The 20,931-nt window shown below is 27.6% G+C and overlaps 1 protein-coding gene across 3 annotated transcripts in view; it reads right to left on the bottom strand.

Annotated features, from left to right (window-relative positions):
- The window catches only part of LOC100203252 (uncharacterized), a 50,747-nt gene that overhangs the window by 23,532 nt on the left and 6,284 nt on the right, over positions 1-20,931 (bottom strand). For all 3 annotated transcript variants that reach the window (XM_065809981.1, XM_065809982.1, XM_065809980.1), the window contains exons 2-5: positions 16,288-17,486; positions 1,821-2,084; positions 1,581-1,745; positions 1,372-1,482 (exon numbers count right to left, since the gene is read on the bottom strand). In XM_065809981.1, coding sequence (XP_065666053.1) covers positions 1,372-1,482; positions 1,581-1,745; positions 1,821-2,084; positions 16,288-17,457 — 1,710 coding nt within the window. In that variant the 5' untranslated portion in view covers positions 17,458-17,486. The remainder of the gene's footprint in view (positions 1-1,371; positions 1,483-1,580; positions 1,746-1,820; positions 2,085-16,287; positions 17,487-20,931) is intronic.

Below are 20,931 nucleotides of genomic sequence, written 5' to 3'. Positions count from 1 at the left end.
TTTTAGTGTGATTTCTTATCATGAAGGACATATATCTCAATCATTTCGCCTTGAAAAAAAAATACATATTTTAACTTTTGCTCAATTTGAACTATAAAGAAATCTGATCCACTGTGCCCCAACTCCACCTATATCCTAAAATGGTTCTTATCTTTTATGTGACTATATTTTGAAGTGTATAAGAAATAATTGGCTGACAAAAAATTAGATCAGTTGTTGTATATTTATTATGACCAACATACATTGCAAATGAAAGAGATTTAGTTCACTTAAATACGCTTAAAAAAAAGTTAATAAAACTACCCAGATTGACTGAAACGCCAATAGAACAGTATAAAGCAAGCACTTGTTTACAAGTATTTAGCGAAGAGACGATTCTAAAAACTAATCGTAAATAGAATCAAAAATAGAAATGTTAAATCAAAAATAGAGAAATGTCCAGGTGGTAATGTAAGATATAGGAAAGAGTTACACAGTCTAATCAGGTTTTAAGATAAAATTAATTAAAAAAAAGCTCGTTGTTGCAAAAACTTCTAAAAAAATGGAACCAACATCTGGTAAAGGAGTTTTCCAGCATACACAAGGTATAAAAACATTCCACTTTCACATATATGTCATGACCTGATTGATGAATCTTGTAAATTTACATTGAAAATATAGATGATATTGAAATTAATACTGTTTACAATTAAACAGATCTAAAAGATAATATAAATATAGAAATTTTGCAATCTCTATATTGCTGGTTATGTTCAAAGCGTTCCACTAAAGAAACTAAAGATGATAGAACAGCATATTATAAGCAAATACGAAACTTGTTCCATTACTTCACACTCCCAAAAGAGGTATAGAAACTTAACTCAAAAAAACGAAGCTAATCTAAACACTTTTGTTTATATTTAAAAATAAAAAGTTATATTTATCCATTTCTCTATTAAAATCATAAATTGAAAAAGTTTTTATTCTATTTTAAAGATTTTAAGTTTAAAAAAAATTTAATCCTCTAACTTACTTCTTTAATAATAATGATTCAAGAAATTTTTTAAACAATTGACAAATTGTATATTTAATTTTAGCAACAGATATACAACAGTTTTTTTCTCTTTACTATTACACCATTTTTATAAAAAAATCGGAATTCATTAAAAAAACTCCCACTCGGTCAAATGGTAATGCATTGTATACATGTAACAAGATTTGTTTGTAATGAATTCTCTTAAGCCAAGTTATATTATTCATGCTCATATATAAACTTGGACTTTTCCTATCCTAATTTCTATATCCTATTTAAAAAAATATCCTAATTAAAAAAAGAATAAAAAACTTATTAGAAACTTCAAAAAAATCATTTTTATATTAGCGTATACTGACCTTTTTTGTTGGTTGAACATGAACGCTATGCACTGTTTTCATATGTTTTCTTAGTGAACTTGGATCAGTATAACGCTTTGAGCAGCCATTAACTTTGCAGCCATACTGTTTCTACATAAATTTGTATTACTTAAGTACACATTTTAAACTAGATAAATTAACCGACCTATCATTAACGTAATCTTAAAACATAAATATCATTTTCTTACCTCGTCAGAATGGGTTCGGTTTTGATGTTTGGCTCGATCTGATGCATTTGAAAATGCTTTGCTACACCCAGGAATTTCGCATAAGTAAGGTCGTTCTCCAGTGTGAGACCGAAGATGAGTCTTTAAATTCTCAAGTCGAGAGTAAGCTTTATTGCAATCTTTATACTAAAAGTAAAATTATTCACAGTCTACTAAATATGGTTTTATAATAGATAAGCAAAGAGTTAGAGATGTTATTACATGGCATTTATGTGGTTTTTCACCAGTATGTCTTCTCACATGTACAACAAGCATGTACATGGCTTTAAAAGATTTTTCGCCTCTTGAACATCCTTGCCAATAACAAGAACAGTCTTTTTTGTTTTTTTGAATATGATCAGTATTTACATGGTGAACAAGTTGTAATTGGCTGTCAAATTTTATGTTGCAATTTTTCCAATAACAACACAAATCGACAGGATCAGTTTCTTCTTCGTCTGACTCAGCATCGCCTGATGGTTTTGTCTAAATAAAGTTATTATATGTCATTAATTTTAATGATAATATTGTCACCAAAGCTATTTTTATTGCCATTATTCTTAATACGGAAATCATTGTTGGTCTTTAAGTTATGATAATTATTTAAATGCAATTAAACGATATCAAACCGAAAGCATTGTACCAATATACTGTTTCCTATATTTTATAAGTATAATTAAAGAGACATAACATTTAGAAATACATTTATAATATCTAACCATGTTTTTCTTTAGCAAGCTTAAGTTTGATTTTAATTTTTCACTTAAGAATTTTGACTATGCAAATATTTTGATTATTTAACGGCTTTTTTTGTTTACTATTTTATGCGAAAGTTCGTTCTCAGGGTTTTCAATACAAGCAAATATCTTTAAATTCGTGACCTCATTACTTTTAATGTTACTTATATGTTTAAATATTTTTTATGTCAGTATTAGGGGCGGATCCATAGGGGAGGGGGAAGGCTATGGGGGCGAACCGCCTCATATTTTGAAATAATTTTTTTTTTGCAAATTTATTTATTTAACAAAGCATGTTGTTTGAAAATGGCTGTAAATTAGGGAGGCTGTTTAGAAGTGATAAGAAATTTTATTAATTTTGTGTGGTGCAACAAAAAATCATACTGTTGGGATATCTGTATTACGTAATTTCATAGTTACATTAATTAAAACAGAATAAGAGTAATATTTAAAAAAAAATTTACTGAAAAAGTTCTATGATTTAAACCTTAAATTTGCTCTCCATCCCCCCTAAATTATTAGAGTCTTGATTCACCAATTCAAAAATTGCCCCTTCCCCCTTCCCCCCTCCTTCTTACTGGATGGTCTTAATCCCTTAAATCTAAAAAAACCCCAAAAATTGCCCCTCTCCTTCCTTACTAGATGGTTTAAATCCACCCCTGGTTAGCATAAAATGTAAAGTAAAATAACTTAAAATTAAATACAAAAAGGAATAGTAATCAATTGTTGCGGTTTTTTGGTTTACTAAAATAATTTCCTGATACTTTTCGTGTTTATTTTTATTTCCTGATAATTTTAGTGTTTAATCAAAATATAAAACATGTTTTATATTGTTATATGTATGGCATTTTTGTTTGTGATGTTGTGATTGTATGCATGTGATGTTGTGATTGTATGACATGTTATATATATAATATTTTCAAAATTGTTATACTAAATTTGTTATTATAGCAAATTTGATATGATAATAAAAAAATAAAAAAATAATAAAATTTTAGCCAACTTTAAAAAGTGATCACATGTAATAATCTTGTTTCAAGTTTTAAAAAACTCTGCATTAGTTTTAAACAGAGTTTATAACAAGGCCAAAAGTAGCTTGGCCAAGGCCAAGGTCAAGGCCAAAAGTTACAAGGCCAAGAGTTTTAAGGACAAGGTCAAGATTAAGAGTTTCAAGGCTAAGGCCTACGCAAACATTTTTGAGACCAAAGACTTCAATTTTTGCCTTACGTTAAGGCCAATTATTAACAAAAATGTAAGTAGCAAGTGCTGTGACAATAAAACCACATTTTGTAAAAATAGACCAAGGTAAGAAAATATGTATTTTTTTTTTGGCCAAGGCCAAAACAATTAAGGCCAAGGCCAACATTTTTAAGGCCAAGATCAAGGACAAGGCTAACAGCTTCATAGCCAAGACCAAGGCAAAGGCCTGAATTTTTGGCTTTAAGACCAGGACCAAGGCCAAGGACTAACAACTCTGGTTTTAAAACAGAAAAAAAATTTTCCGCAATTTTAAACTTGCAAGGATAAAACTGTATCAAAAAAAAAATTGCGTGAAGAGTCTAATTGATCGTGCTCAGCATACCAGTTTTTCATAAAACTTTAAAGATTAACTTTAAAAATTACAACCGTGGTGTAGTGGTTAGAGTTTTGGCTTCAGAACTGGAGGTCCAGTGGTTCAAAGCTGACTCTAGCCATATATACATCATTGGTAAGGAAGGAGGCATTAACTTTCTGGTTAAATGCTATAGGGCAACGCTGTATGATAAGACCGTCAAGACTTCTTGTAGCACCTAAATAGCTAATTAAAAAAAAAAGTGCTCAAAGAGCCGGTGGTTTTTTATTTTTTCTGTTGCATTAATCCATCCATCAATCAAATCAAACAATCGTGTTGATTTGATCATTTTAAGCAAATTTATTTTGCTTAAAATAAACTTAAAATGAATTTTATTTACTTTAGAGTCATCCCTTCACAGAATGACGATTGCTTTTGTAACAACAAAATTATTTGTGTAAAAAAGATAATTCTTAATGCAACGTGATGAACCAAACGGAAGTGTTTTTATTGCCTAAGAAGTATATTTACTTAGTTGATCTTCCGTAACTAAATCCTCAGTTGGTATATTTGTCGTTTTTGTTTATGACAAGGTCTGGATTTACAATTTTTTGCTCCCACCCCCATATCACTAGAATATATTTTTATCAGCTAGTGAAACTTTTTGTGTCGTTCTTTTAATGCAATATCAACTTTTTGTTGAAAATTCAAAAATTTTAACAATTGCGTAACAGATGTTTTTTTTTTTCAAATATTTGATTAACGCATTTTTGGACTTTCAATACTTAATTTTTGGACTTTCAATACTTAATACTTTCAGTATTTAATGAATATCTGATAATACTGATTTTGTAATAAAAATATTATTAGCCATCTCTTTTTAACCGGATTATAAAAAAGACTGGTTGAGGCGAACGCCGGTTTAAAGCGCCAAAGAAATATTATATTACGAAAACAAAAAAGTGTTTCCTTAAATCAATTTTAAATTATTTTAAATTCATTTCGTAACAATCTTAAGAATATTCCAGATGCACATAAAGTCCAATTTTATTAAATATAAAACGTGGATGAGTCAGTTTTAATATGTGTTCATAAGCCGATTAAAGTTTTACGGCAAAAAAGTTAATGAGTTGTGTCATCAACTTTTATAACTTATATAGAACTAGGTATAAATACTATATTGTACACGGATGCAATACTGATGCAATACCGGTGCAATACTGCATGAAACTTTGAGATAACTACATTTAACTAATCAGAAATTTTATCAAATATTTTTTGTCTTTACTTTTCTTAATTGATCTTAAACACATTTTCTTTAATATATACTAAATTTTAAACCTAGTATATATTAAATTATAATTATTTTGTAATAATCTTAGTTTCATTTTAGTTAATGGCTGATATTGGCTAAAATGCCTCAAATAAAAAACATCTAGTGTGGAACAGGGACATATGAAAGACTACATCAAATTTGCAAAATGTAAATAAAAATTGTCACATCTTTTTATAATATGTTACCTGTTTTTGCATTTAATCTGGTTGTTTTTTTCATTTAATGTGGCGGTTTTCTGCATATAATCTGGCGATTTTTTGCATTCAATATGGCGGTTTTTCTTTATTAAGATAAATGGTTTTACTTTTATTGCTTTATTTAATTTAACTTCCTTATATACAATTGAAGCCCGTTTTCTTTTTAATATTTTAAAACTCTAAAATGAATAACACATGAAGATAATGCTCAGAAATCAATGTTGAAGTAAGAAATTTGATCATTAATCTTGTAATTAGCGAAGGTAAAAGTGTAAAAGAAGTGCATAGAAGTGAGAATTCACTATGACGCCTGGTATATCCATAAATATCAACAGGTAACATCAATCCCGGTATTAGAGGTGGTTTTCGACAGTCAGGTTGTACTGAGTAAATAAGAAATAAGCTATTTGAGTTAACTGGAGATAACAGAAACTATAATCTACAGGTGATAATTGTAGAATTGGAAATTGATGTTAATGTCTCTATATTATGGCGATAATTAAAAAAATTAAATTATACATATAAAACTTTAAAACTAATTAGTGAAAGAAGCAATACTGCAGAGGAAAAAAAAGGAAAACATTTATTTCATTTTGTTTAAACTTGACATTGCACGAACGTTACAGAAATATCATTTATATTGATGAAAATACGTTCAACCTTAATATGATAAGAAACCACGAATACAGTCTCCGAGGAACGACCCCAAATCAGCGTGTATTGTCATCAAATTCATTTTTAACTGGAATAAGTAGAATATTTTTTATTACTAATCATTTAATTCATAACATACATTTTAAAATTGATACAAATTTTAAAACCGCCAGATTGAATGCAAAAAACAGCCAGATTAAATGCAAAAAACCGCGGTATTAAAAACAAAAATCTGGCGGATTAAATGCAAAAAACCGACAGATTAAATGACAATAACCACATGATTTGTGCAAAAAATCACCAAATCAAAAATGCAAAAAAAGATGATTTTATATATAGAATTAAGATCCTTAGGTAAGTATGCAAAAGTAGTTTATAACAATCTGATAACGCGCGATCAATAATTACAGTAACAAAAAGAAATTCTTTATACCTGTGCACATGAAAAAAAAAAAATTACAAAAATGAATGACTTTAATCACTAAACTATAATTTTTACAAAAAATACATTATATCAGATGAAAACGCAAACCCAGATGTAAATTTTTTTAGTGATATGTACACGGGCAGTTTATATAATTACCCCAGCACTATTAAAGAATGTCTTTTTAAAAATGTAAATGATATAAACAGTGAAGGAATCATAATCCTCCACATTAATATAAAGAGTTTAAGCAAAAATAATGACATTTTTTTTCGACATTTTCTAGAAGAAACTGAAAACATTTTTAATATTAGATTTGTTACGGAAACTCGGCGCTTTTTTTTCGAACTTGATAATAATTCTAATTTTCACCTTAAGAATTTTGAATTAGTCTCATTAGAAAGACAAACATGTAAACGCGGTGGAGGAGTTTTAATATATGTTAAAGAAAACATCGCATATAAAGTTAGAAGCAATTCTGAAAAAGAAATGATTGAGCGTTTCTGACAAAGATAAAGAGATTGCAACCACTGAATTAATTATTAACAAAGGAAAAAACATACTTAAAGACAGCTGCTATAGGCCACCTGACGGCGCGTGCAAAAATTTTATCTCCTATTTGCAACATGATATAGTTCACGTTGGTAACAACGAAAGAAAAAAAACTGTATAGTTGGGGATTTGAATATGGACTGTTTTATTTATCACAACGACAAAAAAGTGAGAAGTTTCTATGATGAAATTTTTTTGGCAGGCACAATTCCCCTAATCAATCATCCAACTAAAATAACAAAAAATTCTGGTACCCTCATCGACAATATTCCTACAACAGACATCTTTAATAACTCCATCCAAAAAGGTAAATAATAAAAACTGATATATCGGACCACTTCCTAATTTTTCTAACCCTTAACAAAACATTATCATTTAAAATTAAATAAAATAGAACTATAAAAAAACATTTACAACAACAAAAAAATGATTTTAAACATCAACTATCATTACTTCATTGGGGGCATATCAACTTTAATGAAGATGCAAGTACTATTTATGATAAATTCTTTGAAACATTTTACTTAGTAAATAACGCGAACTTTCCAGTATGTGAAAAATTTATAAGTCATAAAACCTTTAATAGTCCTTGGATTACAAAAGGCTTAAAAAAATCTTCGAAAATAAAGCAAAAGTTGTATATAAAATATTTAAAGACTAAATCTTCTGCAAATGAAAAAATATATCAAAGTTATAAAAATTTATTTGAAAAAAATCTAAAAAAAAAAAAAAATCATACTAATCTGTTTATATGTTTATAAGTTTAAAAACAACGCAACGCGCACCTGGCATATAATAAAAGAAATAACAGGAAAATTAAAAAAATCACTTAAATTCTTTACCACAAACTATAAAATTTGAAGATGTAAATATATGTGAACCGAGCAAAATTGCAAACTTACTTAACAAATTTTTTACTAAAATTGAAACCAATCTTTCTAAAAAAATTGCTATGACCGAGAGTTCGTTGAAAGACTACTGTCTATTGTATTCTATAAATAAATCTCATTATAACAATAAGCATTCTTCTGAATTATCCCACGACGAGCTCGATAGAGCCTTTAAATCTCTAAAACGAAATAAAGCTATTGGTGCTGATGAAGTAAGAGGTTGTAGATTGTTATGAAAGTCTGAAAGGTATTCTTTATAAAGTATTTAATGCATTTATAAAATAAGGAGTTTTTCCGGGTTTATTAAAAATTGGGAAAGTGATACCAATTTACAAGTAAGGCGATAAAACAAATATTAATAACTATCGCCCGATTTCGGTTCTATCAACTTTTTCAAAATTATTAGAAAGAATAATATATAATAGAATATTTAAATATTTTGACCAAAATGATATACTACATACCAAACAGTTTGGCTTAAAAAAAAAATTTCAACAGAGAACGCAATTATTCAATTTGTTTGGGAAATCTCAGAATCTTTCGAAAAAAAAGATATACCCTAGGAGTCTTTATTGATCTTGCAAAGGCTTTCCATTCCGTTGACCATAAAATATTGCTTAAAAAGCTATGGAATCGATAACAATATGCTAAAATCGTTTCATAGTTACTTATCAAATAGAAAGCAATTTGTTACCTCTAATGACGGCCTTCAAAGTGACTATATTGAAATAACCTGTGGTGTTCCACAAGGATCTATCCTAGGTCCTCTTATATTTTTAATTTGTATTAATGATTTAAGTAAAGCAGCTGATCTTCGGAGTATTATGTTTGCTGATGATACGAATTTGTTCTTATCAAACAGTAATATCAATGAGCTGTTTTCTGATATGAATCAAGGACTTAAATGCGTATCTGAGTAGTTTAAATGTAACAAATTGACTATAAAACAAAATACATTCTATTTCACACTATATCTAAAAAACGTTTTTGTTTTACGAACAACCATGCCAAAAATTCTTATTGATGAACTTGAAATAAAAAAGGAAACTTTTACTAGTTTTCTTGGCATTTATTTTGATGAGAATGTTACATGGAAACCGCAAATTTATTACATTTGCACTAAAGTTTTTAAAAATATAGGAGTCCTCTATAATTCAAGAAATTATTTAAACAAAACCATTTCAATCCAACTCTATTATTCATTTATACATAGTTATATTAACTATACAAACATTGCTTGGGAAAGTACAAGCAAAAGTAAGTTGCGTACTCTTTATCATCGTCAAAACACACGCAATACGCTTAGTTTGTTTTGAAAATCGACTTACACTTTCAAAGTTTTTATTTAAAAATATAAAAGTACTTAATATTTTGAAGTGAATGTATATAAAATATAAAATATTATGTTTTATGTTTCAATGTAAGATCAATCCGTCATTACACATTTTTAAAGATTTTATTACCATAAAAACAAAAAATAAGTATACACAACAAAATGATAGCTCCATCTATGAACCCTTTTGTCGAACAAAATTCTATCAGTTCTGTATATCGTGCACCTAATCTCAAAACAAAATCGTTTTACCTAATTTTGATTTATCAGTTATCTTCCCAGTCTTTGAAAAGAAATTTAAAAAATTCATTCTTTTTAATGACAGTTTTTTGAAATATAAAATCTTTTAAAAATAAGAAATTTATAGTAATTTAAATAAAAATTTTTTTTGTATTTTGTAATTTTTATTTGTTTATTTTTATTAATGGCTTAAGTTGTTTTTTATTATAACGTTTTAAGGTTCTGGCGATAAGTTCACTAGATCTTCTATCAGATACCAAGTTTTTATTTAAACTAGTCTATTTCTTTTTTGTTATTTTTATTTTTATTCTTATTGATGTGGTGTTTATATTCTGTATTATAATTTATTAAAAGTATAAAAATTCCAATATTTGTAAATGCAAAACTTTATATTAAAAAAAAAGAGGAAAATTTATATATACAAAATGTATGTATGTATGTGTGTATATACATGTATTTGTGTGTGTGTATTTATATATGTATGTGTTTACATACAAATAAAAGTAAACAAAAAACAAAAAGTATCAGGCCGGAACACATTGGTCAAAACACATTGGTCAAAACACATTGGTCAAAACACATTGGTCAAAACACATTGGTCAAAACACATTGGTCAAAACACATTGGTCAAAACACATTGGTCAAAACAGGAATTTTTCATAGATACACATCTTTATTGATTGTCAAGAACTTGAGACGATTTAAAAGAATAAAAAAAAGTGTTATTTTATTAAAACTGAAGAGCGAACTTTGTGATGATTTAAAAGGAGAAAAAGAATATTAATTTTTTAAAAAACAGAAGACTTGGATGTTCAACAACTAAAAATAACTGAGAGTTTGAACAAAATTATAACCATATATAAAAACTCGAAATACAAATTTCTTCAAGTAAAGACACTCAGTTTCGGCAAGTAAACATTTTCATCACTAACAAGTTCTAAAGATGTAAACTATGTAAACTGTGTTATTGAAATATTTTAAATAAAAACTAAAAAAATAAATAATTAAGATACCAGTTTTTGCATCAGATGCAAAAACCGGTATCTCAATATCTTCTGTTTGATACGCATCTCCACCGTCTGCTTTTCTGCTATTTGCTGCTATTATCTTATCATTTTTTATTCACCTTTATCGGCTTCACCTATATTGTTAAATCTTATTTTACTAACTCGCTTTTACTCTTGTTTGTTCTGGTTTCCAATCTACCAAAAGGTGCTTGCAAATGTTGGTCTCATCAACCTATATTAGTTTTTTATTTATCAAATTGTTTTTATTCTTCCGAAATATATATTTGGTAGTCAGAATCGATTATTGTGTAAAAAATGGTAGAAAATGTTTCAAAAACATATTCAAAATAGTGGAAGAACAAACCCTCTCCGAGATACCCAGTATTTGCACATTTTTTCTACATGCTAAACGGTGCAAAGCGGCTATACATGCGTAGCGGTACGAGCTGAATTATGTTGTTGAAAATTATCTAATGAAAAATATTTGAATATTTGAACTTTGAAAAATAGCTGAATTATGTTATGAAAAATATTAGGCTTTATACGTTTCAAGCAAAAATCCTAAATTTAAGTAGAACCTTAGTGTAAATAAAAATTGATTGTAACTAATCTAAAAGCCATAGCATAAACGAAAAAAAAAAAAAAAAAAAAATTGTTTTCGGGAATTTATTCATTAGTGCAAAAATTGAACTGGGCAATTTTATTTTCAACATGAAAGATAATTTAAAACTTTGTAAACGTTAACACGTAGATAACTAGGTATCGATAGAAGACTAGTGATAAAATATTTGGCAATAAATCAAGAGTTTTAAAATTGGAATAACTCTACACCTCTGGAAACCATGTTTGTGCCAAGGTTTGTGTTTCGGAGTTTGGGTTCAGAAAGACTTACAAATAAAATAATAGGTAGTCTCCTATACTGTAGTGCTCCTTGATGAGCCTAAGTAGATAAATTTAATATATTTGTCGTAAGCCTTATTGTCATTTATTAAATATATGCAGTGAATAAACATTTAATCACTGGAAATCAGTAAAATCGGTTAAATATGTTTATGAAGATATTAATATACAAAATTAGTTAAACTAAAAAAACCAAAAAAAAAAAAGTATGTAACTATAGTAAAATCATTAAGACAAAAGTAATTTTCCTGCAAATAAGAGCAAACTAATAAATGAAGCCACACCACAGTAACAACTTTGTTTAAAAAAGCCGGAACGAAAATTGTTTCTAATTTACTTTTTGCGGTTTAAAGTTATAGAGTTATTTTTATAATTTTTATTTTTAAATGATTATTTGATTAAAGCCTTTTTAAGTTTCTTACGGTGTCTTATTTGTTCGTATTGGTGAAGGTAAGATGTCTTATTTGCTCATATTGGTTGAGATAAGATGTCTTTTTTGTACTTATTGGTTGAGATAAGATGTCTTTTTTGTACTTATTGGTTGAGATAAGATATCTTTTTTGTACTTGTTGGTTGAGATAAGATATCTTTTTTGTACTTGTTGGTTGAGATAAGATATCTTTTTTGTACTTGTTGGTTGAGATAAGATATCTTTTTTGTACTTGTTGGTTGAGATAAGATATCTTTTTTGTACTTATTGGTTGTAAATAACTACAATCTCTTTGTTCTTTTTGATTTTTTCTGTGCAACATGTCGAGCTTAAATATAAAACAACATTTATGCCGCTTAGCATGTAGGACCAAGTATGCGACATATTACAGTTTTTTTATGAAATAAGTTATATAAATTTTATAATACAAAGCATTTATTTTATTAAAGAAAACATGTTACCATATTTTAAAATAAATTGAAAAATCTTATTTGTATGATGAATATGACACTTTTTATAGAAGTAAGGTATAACTTTTTATTCTATTTTTTTACTATTTCTTCTTAACTACAAAATTTGGTATTAACAGAATTTATTTTTCCAATGTTAGTCTTTTATAAATTTTAAATTAAAAAAATCAAATTTTCTCTCACTGCTTTTAAGTAATAGTAACTTTAAAAATTGTGTGGAGTAATATATTGTTTAGTGTATTTGACTGTTGTTTGTTATTTTTATTTTTAGCTACAGGAAATGACTAAAAGAGTCATTTTAGCATGTATAACGTTTGCTGACAGGGAAATATTTTTGTTATCTAATTTAATATTAAAGCTGACTATCCTGATTTTTTATACTACTTAAATAACAAACCAACTTTAACATGATGATAGCAGGGGAGAGTGAGGAGAAGTGAGACGCGGGAAAAGTGGGACAGCCTGAAATTTCTAATTAGGAGTGTTGCCTAAATACTGTTATTTAATGTAAACAATTAAATTTCTTACCACCTATTTAGCAGAAAATGTTTTGTTTCCCTGTGTACGCTAAAAGTTCTTATTTTGAAATGTACTTTTAAAAATTGTGTTAACATTGGAGTGAAGTGGGACAGATAAAAGAAATATTTATGCTCCGCTTCTTCCCGTCGCCATTTAATTATTTCGATTGGAGAAAGCTCTCGAACATTTTTAAGTCGATTAGGTGATTTTATAATTTTATCAGTTTATATTTAATAATTTGTGTTAAAATGATGTTTTAAATTTATTTGTTCCACTTCAACTCATACTTGACCCACTTTACCCGAATGTCACAGTTTCTCTAAAAGCAAAAATTTATATACTTATTTATAATTAGTTGGAAACCTAAGGGGATTGAAACAATGCTTAAAAAAAAAGGGTTTATTCGAAAAACTTGTTTTGTTCAGTTTATATATCAATTAAAAAAGATTTTTATCGCAATTACCCTAAAAAAAATTTACGTGTCCCACTACTCTCCTAATGAATAAACAAAATGTTTTATGCTTTGTGCCTATCCGTTATTGGATGCATTCTATGTCATAAAACCTCTTTAGAATTCTGATCTTCTAATTCTCATAAAATCTCATGATTGAACTACCAGGCTAACAATCAAGTGAAAAATCGTGGCTGCTTAAAAGAGGTAAGCTAATAGTAATCACTTTTTATCCTAGATTGAACCAACAAGGCGCTTAAAGGGCACCTCCTCAAAAAATTTTTGCTAGTTATACGCTACGCATTAAAACTTCGCCAAATGGTAAAATAATCTTCTATAAGTATATGTGGTGAACAAAACAATAAAAAGTTGGTTTGACCAAAAACTCTGAATAAAACTTTTTGAAAAAGAAACATAGTTTTGATTTATAATAAAATACTACATCGGATATAAAGAAAATGAAGGAAGAAGGTGGTGGTAGTGATGGGTAGGGTGGGTAGTGGGGATTAGTGTGATGATCAAAAATTTCAAGTCTATATTTTAAATAAGATGGTATAAAACCTAAAATTTTGAAAATAGTTTAACAATAAAACCAAATGCTAAAGCCACCCAGAAGTTAGTAGTAAATTATACTTTGCTGCAAACCATATTGCGTTTTTTAAAACTACAGTTTAACTGTTTGTTTACCGACGAGACTTATTAGTACCACTAAACAAAGTTTGCGTCTACATTAATCTGTGAGAATGTTAATTGACAAAATTTACTACTGGGACTTAAAAGTTGTGCGATCTAGCATCTAGATTAAAAATACTAAAGTTATTACTTAAAACTTTTATTTACAATATGTCTACAAAAGCACGCAGAAATAGTCTCGGTAAATAAATAGATAAAATGAATAGAAAATAAATAATAGAATAATAATAAGAAATTAGCAAAGAACTTGGATCTCTAACACTGTTGTGAAAAATTTTGATCAATTTTCATTTAAGTTAAAAAAACAAAAATCACGTTTAGCACTATAAAATGAGACTTGAAGTCCTATTCAGATGACGGTCAAAATAAAAACTGTTGAGATATCTAAAAACTTTAATATCAAGTCATATGTCAATGTGGTTGCACTTGCATAAGTGCAATGATTATGATTTGTTGTTTGTTATTATTAAATTTTTATCAAACAGTTTCAATAAAAATTTCTGCTGAGCTCATCACATTTTTCCTGTGAGACAAATAGTAAAAATATTATCTATTTCCGCTATTATTTTATATCTATTTATTATATATCTATTTATTTTGTCAATTAACATTCTCACAGATTAATGTAGACGCAAACTTTGTTTAGTGGTACTAATAAGTCTCGTCGGTAAACAAACAGTTAAACTGTAGTTTTAAAAAACGGAATTAAAAAAAAACACCAACAACTTTTTATGAATTTTAGAAAAGATATCAGCAAGCCAATAAAATTTTAAGAAAAATATCAGAAGGTCAATAAAATTTTAGAATAAGACATCAGTAACCCAATAAAATTGTAGGAAAGACATCAGCAAGCCAGTAATGATATGTAGTTACAATTGGTTGAGTTTCTGAAGACAAATGTTTGCTTAAAATCTTTTTGAATAAGTTTTTATTTAATATTTTTTTAAATTTTGCTGTTTATTAAAACTACATTTCCTTTTAACAAAAAATAAAATATAACAACAAATATATAAACTTTGAAAAATTGGAAACTAAAATATCGGTAGATTATAAATTTAGTACAAAAAGTTTTTTTTCTTCTTTTTTTTTTAATTTATCAATTCTCATTTGGAGTAGGGGTAACAAACATTTTTAGATATTTTTTTTTCCTAATTCTAATTTACGCATATTTTTTTAAACAAAACATTCTCATTTGAAGAGAACATTAGTACTCATATGTTTTGAGTTTGTACAACGCTTGAAAGTGTCAAATATAAAAACAACAAGAAATCCCACGTTTGAATACGTATCTGAAAATTTTAGTTCAAAATTTAAGGCGCAATGTGAAAGGTATTTTTTTTTAAGTTTATTAAAGTGCTCCAAAAAGTCCTAACCACCTTGTCGCAAAGCATTGCAGAAGAGCATATAACAAGAAAGTTTACGCCACTTTCCATGCCAATATCGCATACAGAGTCAGAACGGGCATCGTACTATAGATCTCTTGATTTTTAAGTCTAACCACTGCGTCAAGGCTGTTTAAAGATACAAAAAATATCTTTTGCATTTTGATTATTTAAATCAATTTCTTTATTTTGATTATATCAGTAATTAGAATCGTAGTAAGAGGTCTTTATAAAATGATGTCTTTACAAATTTTCAAAGGACATTTAAAAGACGTCTATTTAAGGTCTTGTTCCCACTGGGAGAGATAAGAATTCTTTAAAACGTAATAAGTGATATGACCTCTGGTAAAAAACTATCAATCGGGTTTTAAGAATGCTTTACTATGATTTGTTTTATGCAGAAAAAATCTTAAACCAGAACAAATTCATTACGCAGTAAATACTCGAAGTGTTTTAGATGTCTAAAAAACACTTTAAAACGTTTTTTTTAAACGTCTAAAAAACGTTTTCTTTTTTTAGACCACTAAAAAGCATCTATAAAATCATTTTAAAACAGATTTTTTTTTTTTGCATTTTCTAATAAAATTAAACAAATAATAACAAGTGAAAATATTCAATCTTTATAACGTCGACCTTAAAACGCCTTGTCGACAATAATGTAGGACTTCAAAACACTTACAAAAAAATCCTATTCTTGAATATAACTAACCTTTAAAATTTTAAATATATAACCTCAATTTAACCAAACACACACGCACGAGTATGTTATTATTTGCTACATTTATACAATCACTTACCTATGATATCATTTACTACATCCATTACATACTTTTATAACACACAACTTTTATAACAAAAAAAAACCTTGCAATATTAATCACTACATGCTTTGTATAATAATGTTTTAAAGAGAGTTGCTTACCTCATTTGTTACCAGGTTGGTTTGGTTCCTTATAAGAGAACTTTCTTTTTCAATTTTTCTGGAACTATCTTTGTTTGACATAACTTTTTCAACTTTAATGTCTTTTTCATTATAAACTACTTTACGGAATTGCGTTACTGGTGGATGCGGGATTGTTAAAATTGCGTTTTGATTAAAAGGCGAGTTGTTAGAGGCTGCTAGTTGAGAAGCTATAGATGCAGAAGACAAAAAATTACTTTTATTTTCAGGAAAGTTAAAAAATGTTTGAGGAAGCAGATTTTGGCTTTTATTAAAATCATTTTGGTTGCTTGACAAAGATTTTAAATAACCGTCATTAATTTTATTTTGGATGCATGAAGATTTAATTTCAAACTGATTTTGCTGATTTTTACTTTTATTAGTTAAATCAGAGTCATTTAAATAGTTATGCTGATTTTTTGATCTCGAAACTCCTATTGGTGATGACCTTAAGCTTCCAATATTTAAATGTCCAAAAGAACCGTTAGATGCTCGCGAAGCTTCAGATGAATTTCTTCCTGATCCACGTGATATAAATCCATTCGCATCATTTGAGGTGACGTATGCAACTAAAGAGTTTGGCGATGTTCGAATAATTTGTGCTAGATCAAATAATTCGCATGAAAATGGGGATGCCGATAGTGTTCTTTTTTTACCTCGACCCGAATAACGGCCCGAATGACAAATGTTGGAAAATTGACCACTATTACGACTTTCACAGTCAAGAAAACTGGATTTTAAAGACGTAGCAGTTGATATAGATTGTCCATCTTGACTATTTATTCTTCTCAATCCAGCAATGTAATTATTATGAACTGCATTTGATAGTATTTTATATGAGTCTGTGTGATCCGAGAACGTCCGATATTTATCTTCAGTTAAATCAAATGCTTTTTTGAATGTTTGGAAAGGAATATTGTTTTCAAACGGATCATGTATTTTAGAAAGCGGTGAGTCATTTTTCCAAGATAAAGCAGACATATTGTCTGATACGGTAGAACTATTATAAACCATTCTTTTTTCTTCCATGAACTGCTTGGGATTTTGAAATGAATCATTTTGTTTTAAAACTAGTCCATCGTAGTTTTGCAATTTTGGCACACCAGGATCATTATAGTTTGTTGAGCTTGATATATCCTTTTGTTTATTCATTTGAAAGAAGGGCTAGTTTTTTTTTCAATCTATTTGAATAAAACGTCAAATATTAAAATTTAGTAACGTTGTACTTATTAAATTATAAATATTTAATCTTTGTAAATTATAAATAAAATCATAGTTTTATTTTTCCTTGCACTTTTCAAACGCTGAAATATTTGCAAAGTGGTATAACTAAAATGTCTCTCTCCTAATTTATAGTCTTTTTGATGTTTGAAAATAAACTTTAAAAAAGGAAGAAATTGAAAATTTAAATATGTTAATATCTACAATGAATGAGGATGTTTTGGAAAAAAATTGGAGTTATTGGAGACTTAAGACAATAAAACCCCAAAAACTATAGATTTTTTTTAACAACTTAAAGCTGAATTTGTATTAAGAAACAATTTTTAATTTTTATTCATTAATGTCTTGGTGCTTGATTTTTATGAATCTGCTTGAGGTTTATACTTTACATGGTGATAACTTCCTAACTTTAAAGATAATTAGATAAAACTTAAAATATAGATATAACGATGAATAAAATTTATCATTTGTTTTTTATTTATAATTTTTTTTATTGTAGACAAAAAAAAGTTAATTTTTTCCCCTCGTATTTAGGGTAGAGATTTTCAAGGATTTTGTTGTTTCCAGTCTCCACTTACTGAAATATTTTGCAAAACTTCTAATTTGTGATAGATATGAACATATTCAAACTTAGAGTTTTTGATTTCAAGTTTTTATTCGAGTAGTTTATTTCAAACATCTAAGACACTTAGCTATACCAATGTCTTATATCCCTTTTTGAGGTTCAAGTTTAGAAAATTGTAATGTTCGGAATAACCTGACAGATACATTTTCCGGGAGCAAAAAACCTCTCTATTAAAACTTTGGATTTATTTTGTTTCTAAACTCCGATTGGTACAACATGATTATTTTATTTTTCTAATTTTCCCTATTTACTTAAAAGTTACTTATACTTATATGAAGACGTACCTCGGTTGTATAAATATACCTCGACAATAAAAATCTCAATCGGTCGTATGAATAAACCTCGGTATGAGAAAATTTCAATTATAAACAACTAATTGTTAGTACTTTATATCGTTATCAGTACTCATCAAATTATGTCTTAAATTTTAAATGATAAATTTATTAACAACAAAAATCACGCCTACCAAACTAACATCTAGTTATTTATGCAAATAAATTTACGAGATAACACTTATTACGTATTTTAATCTTTGTACTTTAAGCTTTAAAAACACAAAAGATTAAAACCTATAGACAATAGGGTAAAAAAAGATAATAAATGAAGACTTTACAAAAATATAATTTGATGTCGAAGTTGTGGACACACCTCATTCGTAGTTATATAAAACACTTCTTTTAGTCATTAGTTTAATATTTTAATTTTGTTACAAATAAACGCACAAATTAATACCCTGTTAAGTTATTCAAACTATATTCAAATTTTATAACTAGCATGGGAATAAAATTGCTAATTAGTATAAAAAATTTTTTAACTCGATCTTTATAAATTGCGATTAACGACTGTTTTACACAGCTTTTAACAAAACCAGTAATATGGTTTTCAGTGCCCTTTTTATTTTAACTTACATTGAAACTGAAACAGAACTGCTTTTAACAAATATTTTTTTATGCCATTTTACGTCTTAAAAAATTATATATATAGAAAAGATTTTTTTTTAATCATTTAAAAAACCAAATACTGTAGTTATTAAGTGTTTTCAAAGCAGAGGTTAAGCAGCATCAAATAGTCAGTTAGTTTTACCTGGTCAATCAACAATTGAAAAATATCCCGACTTTTTATAACATATTCACCTAATTAACAGATAAATAATATTTATAAATCACCTAAATCAATTATTCTAAAAAAAAAAAAAAGGATCAAATTTTAAATTTTCCAAATAGACCTCTTCATCTTTATTGACCCTAAAACAAAATATGTGTTTAATTGTAATTTTTTTTTAACGTTTTTAGGGTGTCTTATTTAACATTTTAATTGCGTCTGGTTTAAAATATGTTGATTCTCATATTAGAAAGAAAAAAAGAGTAAAAAACGTTTAAAATAGCTCAATAACTGAATCAATAGCAAAAAAACGAATGGTATTATTAAGAAAGCAACCATCCCACAATATCATAAAATGAATTTTAGAAGAATAAACCTTTATCAATTAATTTTTATAAAAAAATCATTTATCGATATATTTTTTCAGTAAGTTTCTGAAACACTGCTAGATCGTATCTTACTCCTAATATGGCTTTGGTTATATTTTCAAAATACGTATTCTGAAATTTTATTCTACTAAATATAAGTTTCTCATTATATTCTGTAATGGTTTGTTTTTTTAATAACTCCATGCACTTAATTTATAATTTTTTTCATAATTTATAGATAGTTTTTATATTACTTTGAACACATTAAAGTGCAATTATAAAATGATTTATTCATTTTATTCATGCTGAACGCACATATCGGTGTAGAATGAGCTTCAAGTACATGTTTCATATTTATGTGCTGTCAATGTGAAGTGCACATAATTATGAAATAACACACGTAATTGTCTAAAGCAAATTAACTGCTTAGTGAGCTGGGACAAAGACACTTTTTTGGAGAATGTTCATAACTTAAGAAAAATTACGTTTTATAACAGGGAACTTTTCAGGTGAATGAATAGTTCATTATATGTCAAATAATCTTTTAAAAATTTGTGGTAATAAGTTGTTCAATTAGTGCGGATAACAATCTTGCTTTACTTTCCCCAAAATTCGGTGTAAAATGAGACAGAACTCACTTAAAGAAAAATAATTAAATATTTAAAAAAAATTAAAGCAGATTTTAAATAAATTAGATCAAAGTAAATAAAAAGAATTCGAATCATAAGCACAAATCATTTTATAATGTAACTATTCAGTGGCGTTGCTGAGGTTGGTGTTACCCACACACACACCCTTAGTGACGCCTCTATAACTATTATGTAACCTATTTTTCAAGGATCGTTAGGAAATAAATTATTTCAAACAATGTAATTTTAAATAAAGTCTTAAATTACTGGAAAATAGGAAAATTTATTACAGTATTCTTAAAGATCTTCGTAAGGAAAAATGTTTAATAATTTTTCGAAAATTGAGTTTTTTTCCCTCTTTGTTTTCAATAGAGAGTACCGCATGCAATGTTAATCTTTCTATGTACATAGGTAGGTTTTAATTAACTTTAACTCACTGAAACTACGTTTAAAGCTGGCCACCGTCATTGGAATTGTCAGCAATATGCATAGTGCTATCCACAGATTAGTAAAAAGGTGTTTTCTGAGGTGTTTTTGATTATATTAATTGAAAAAGGGATGAGCCCAATGGGTTAAATACATAACTATGCCGGAGACTTAACTTTAATTTGGGGATCAGAACAAATTGTTGATATATAACAAAAAATGCTAAAAAAATATTTGCCGCTTCGCTTAGGGGCAG

The sequence above is a fragment of the Hydra vulgaris genome, chromosome 11, assembly GCF_038396675.1.
Source record: "Hydra vulgaris chromosome 11, alternate assembly HydraT2T_AEP".
Lineage (NCBI taxonomy): Eukaryota > Metazoa > Cnidaria > Hydrozoa > Anthoathecata > Hydridae > Hydra > Hydra vulgaris.
This window is presented reverse-complemented; position numbering and strand designations above follow the sequence as displayed.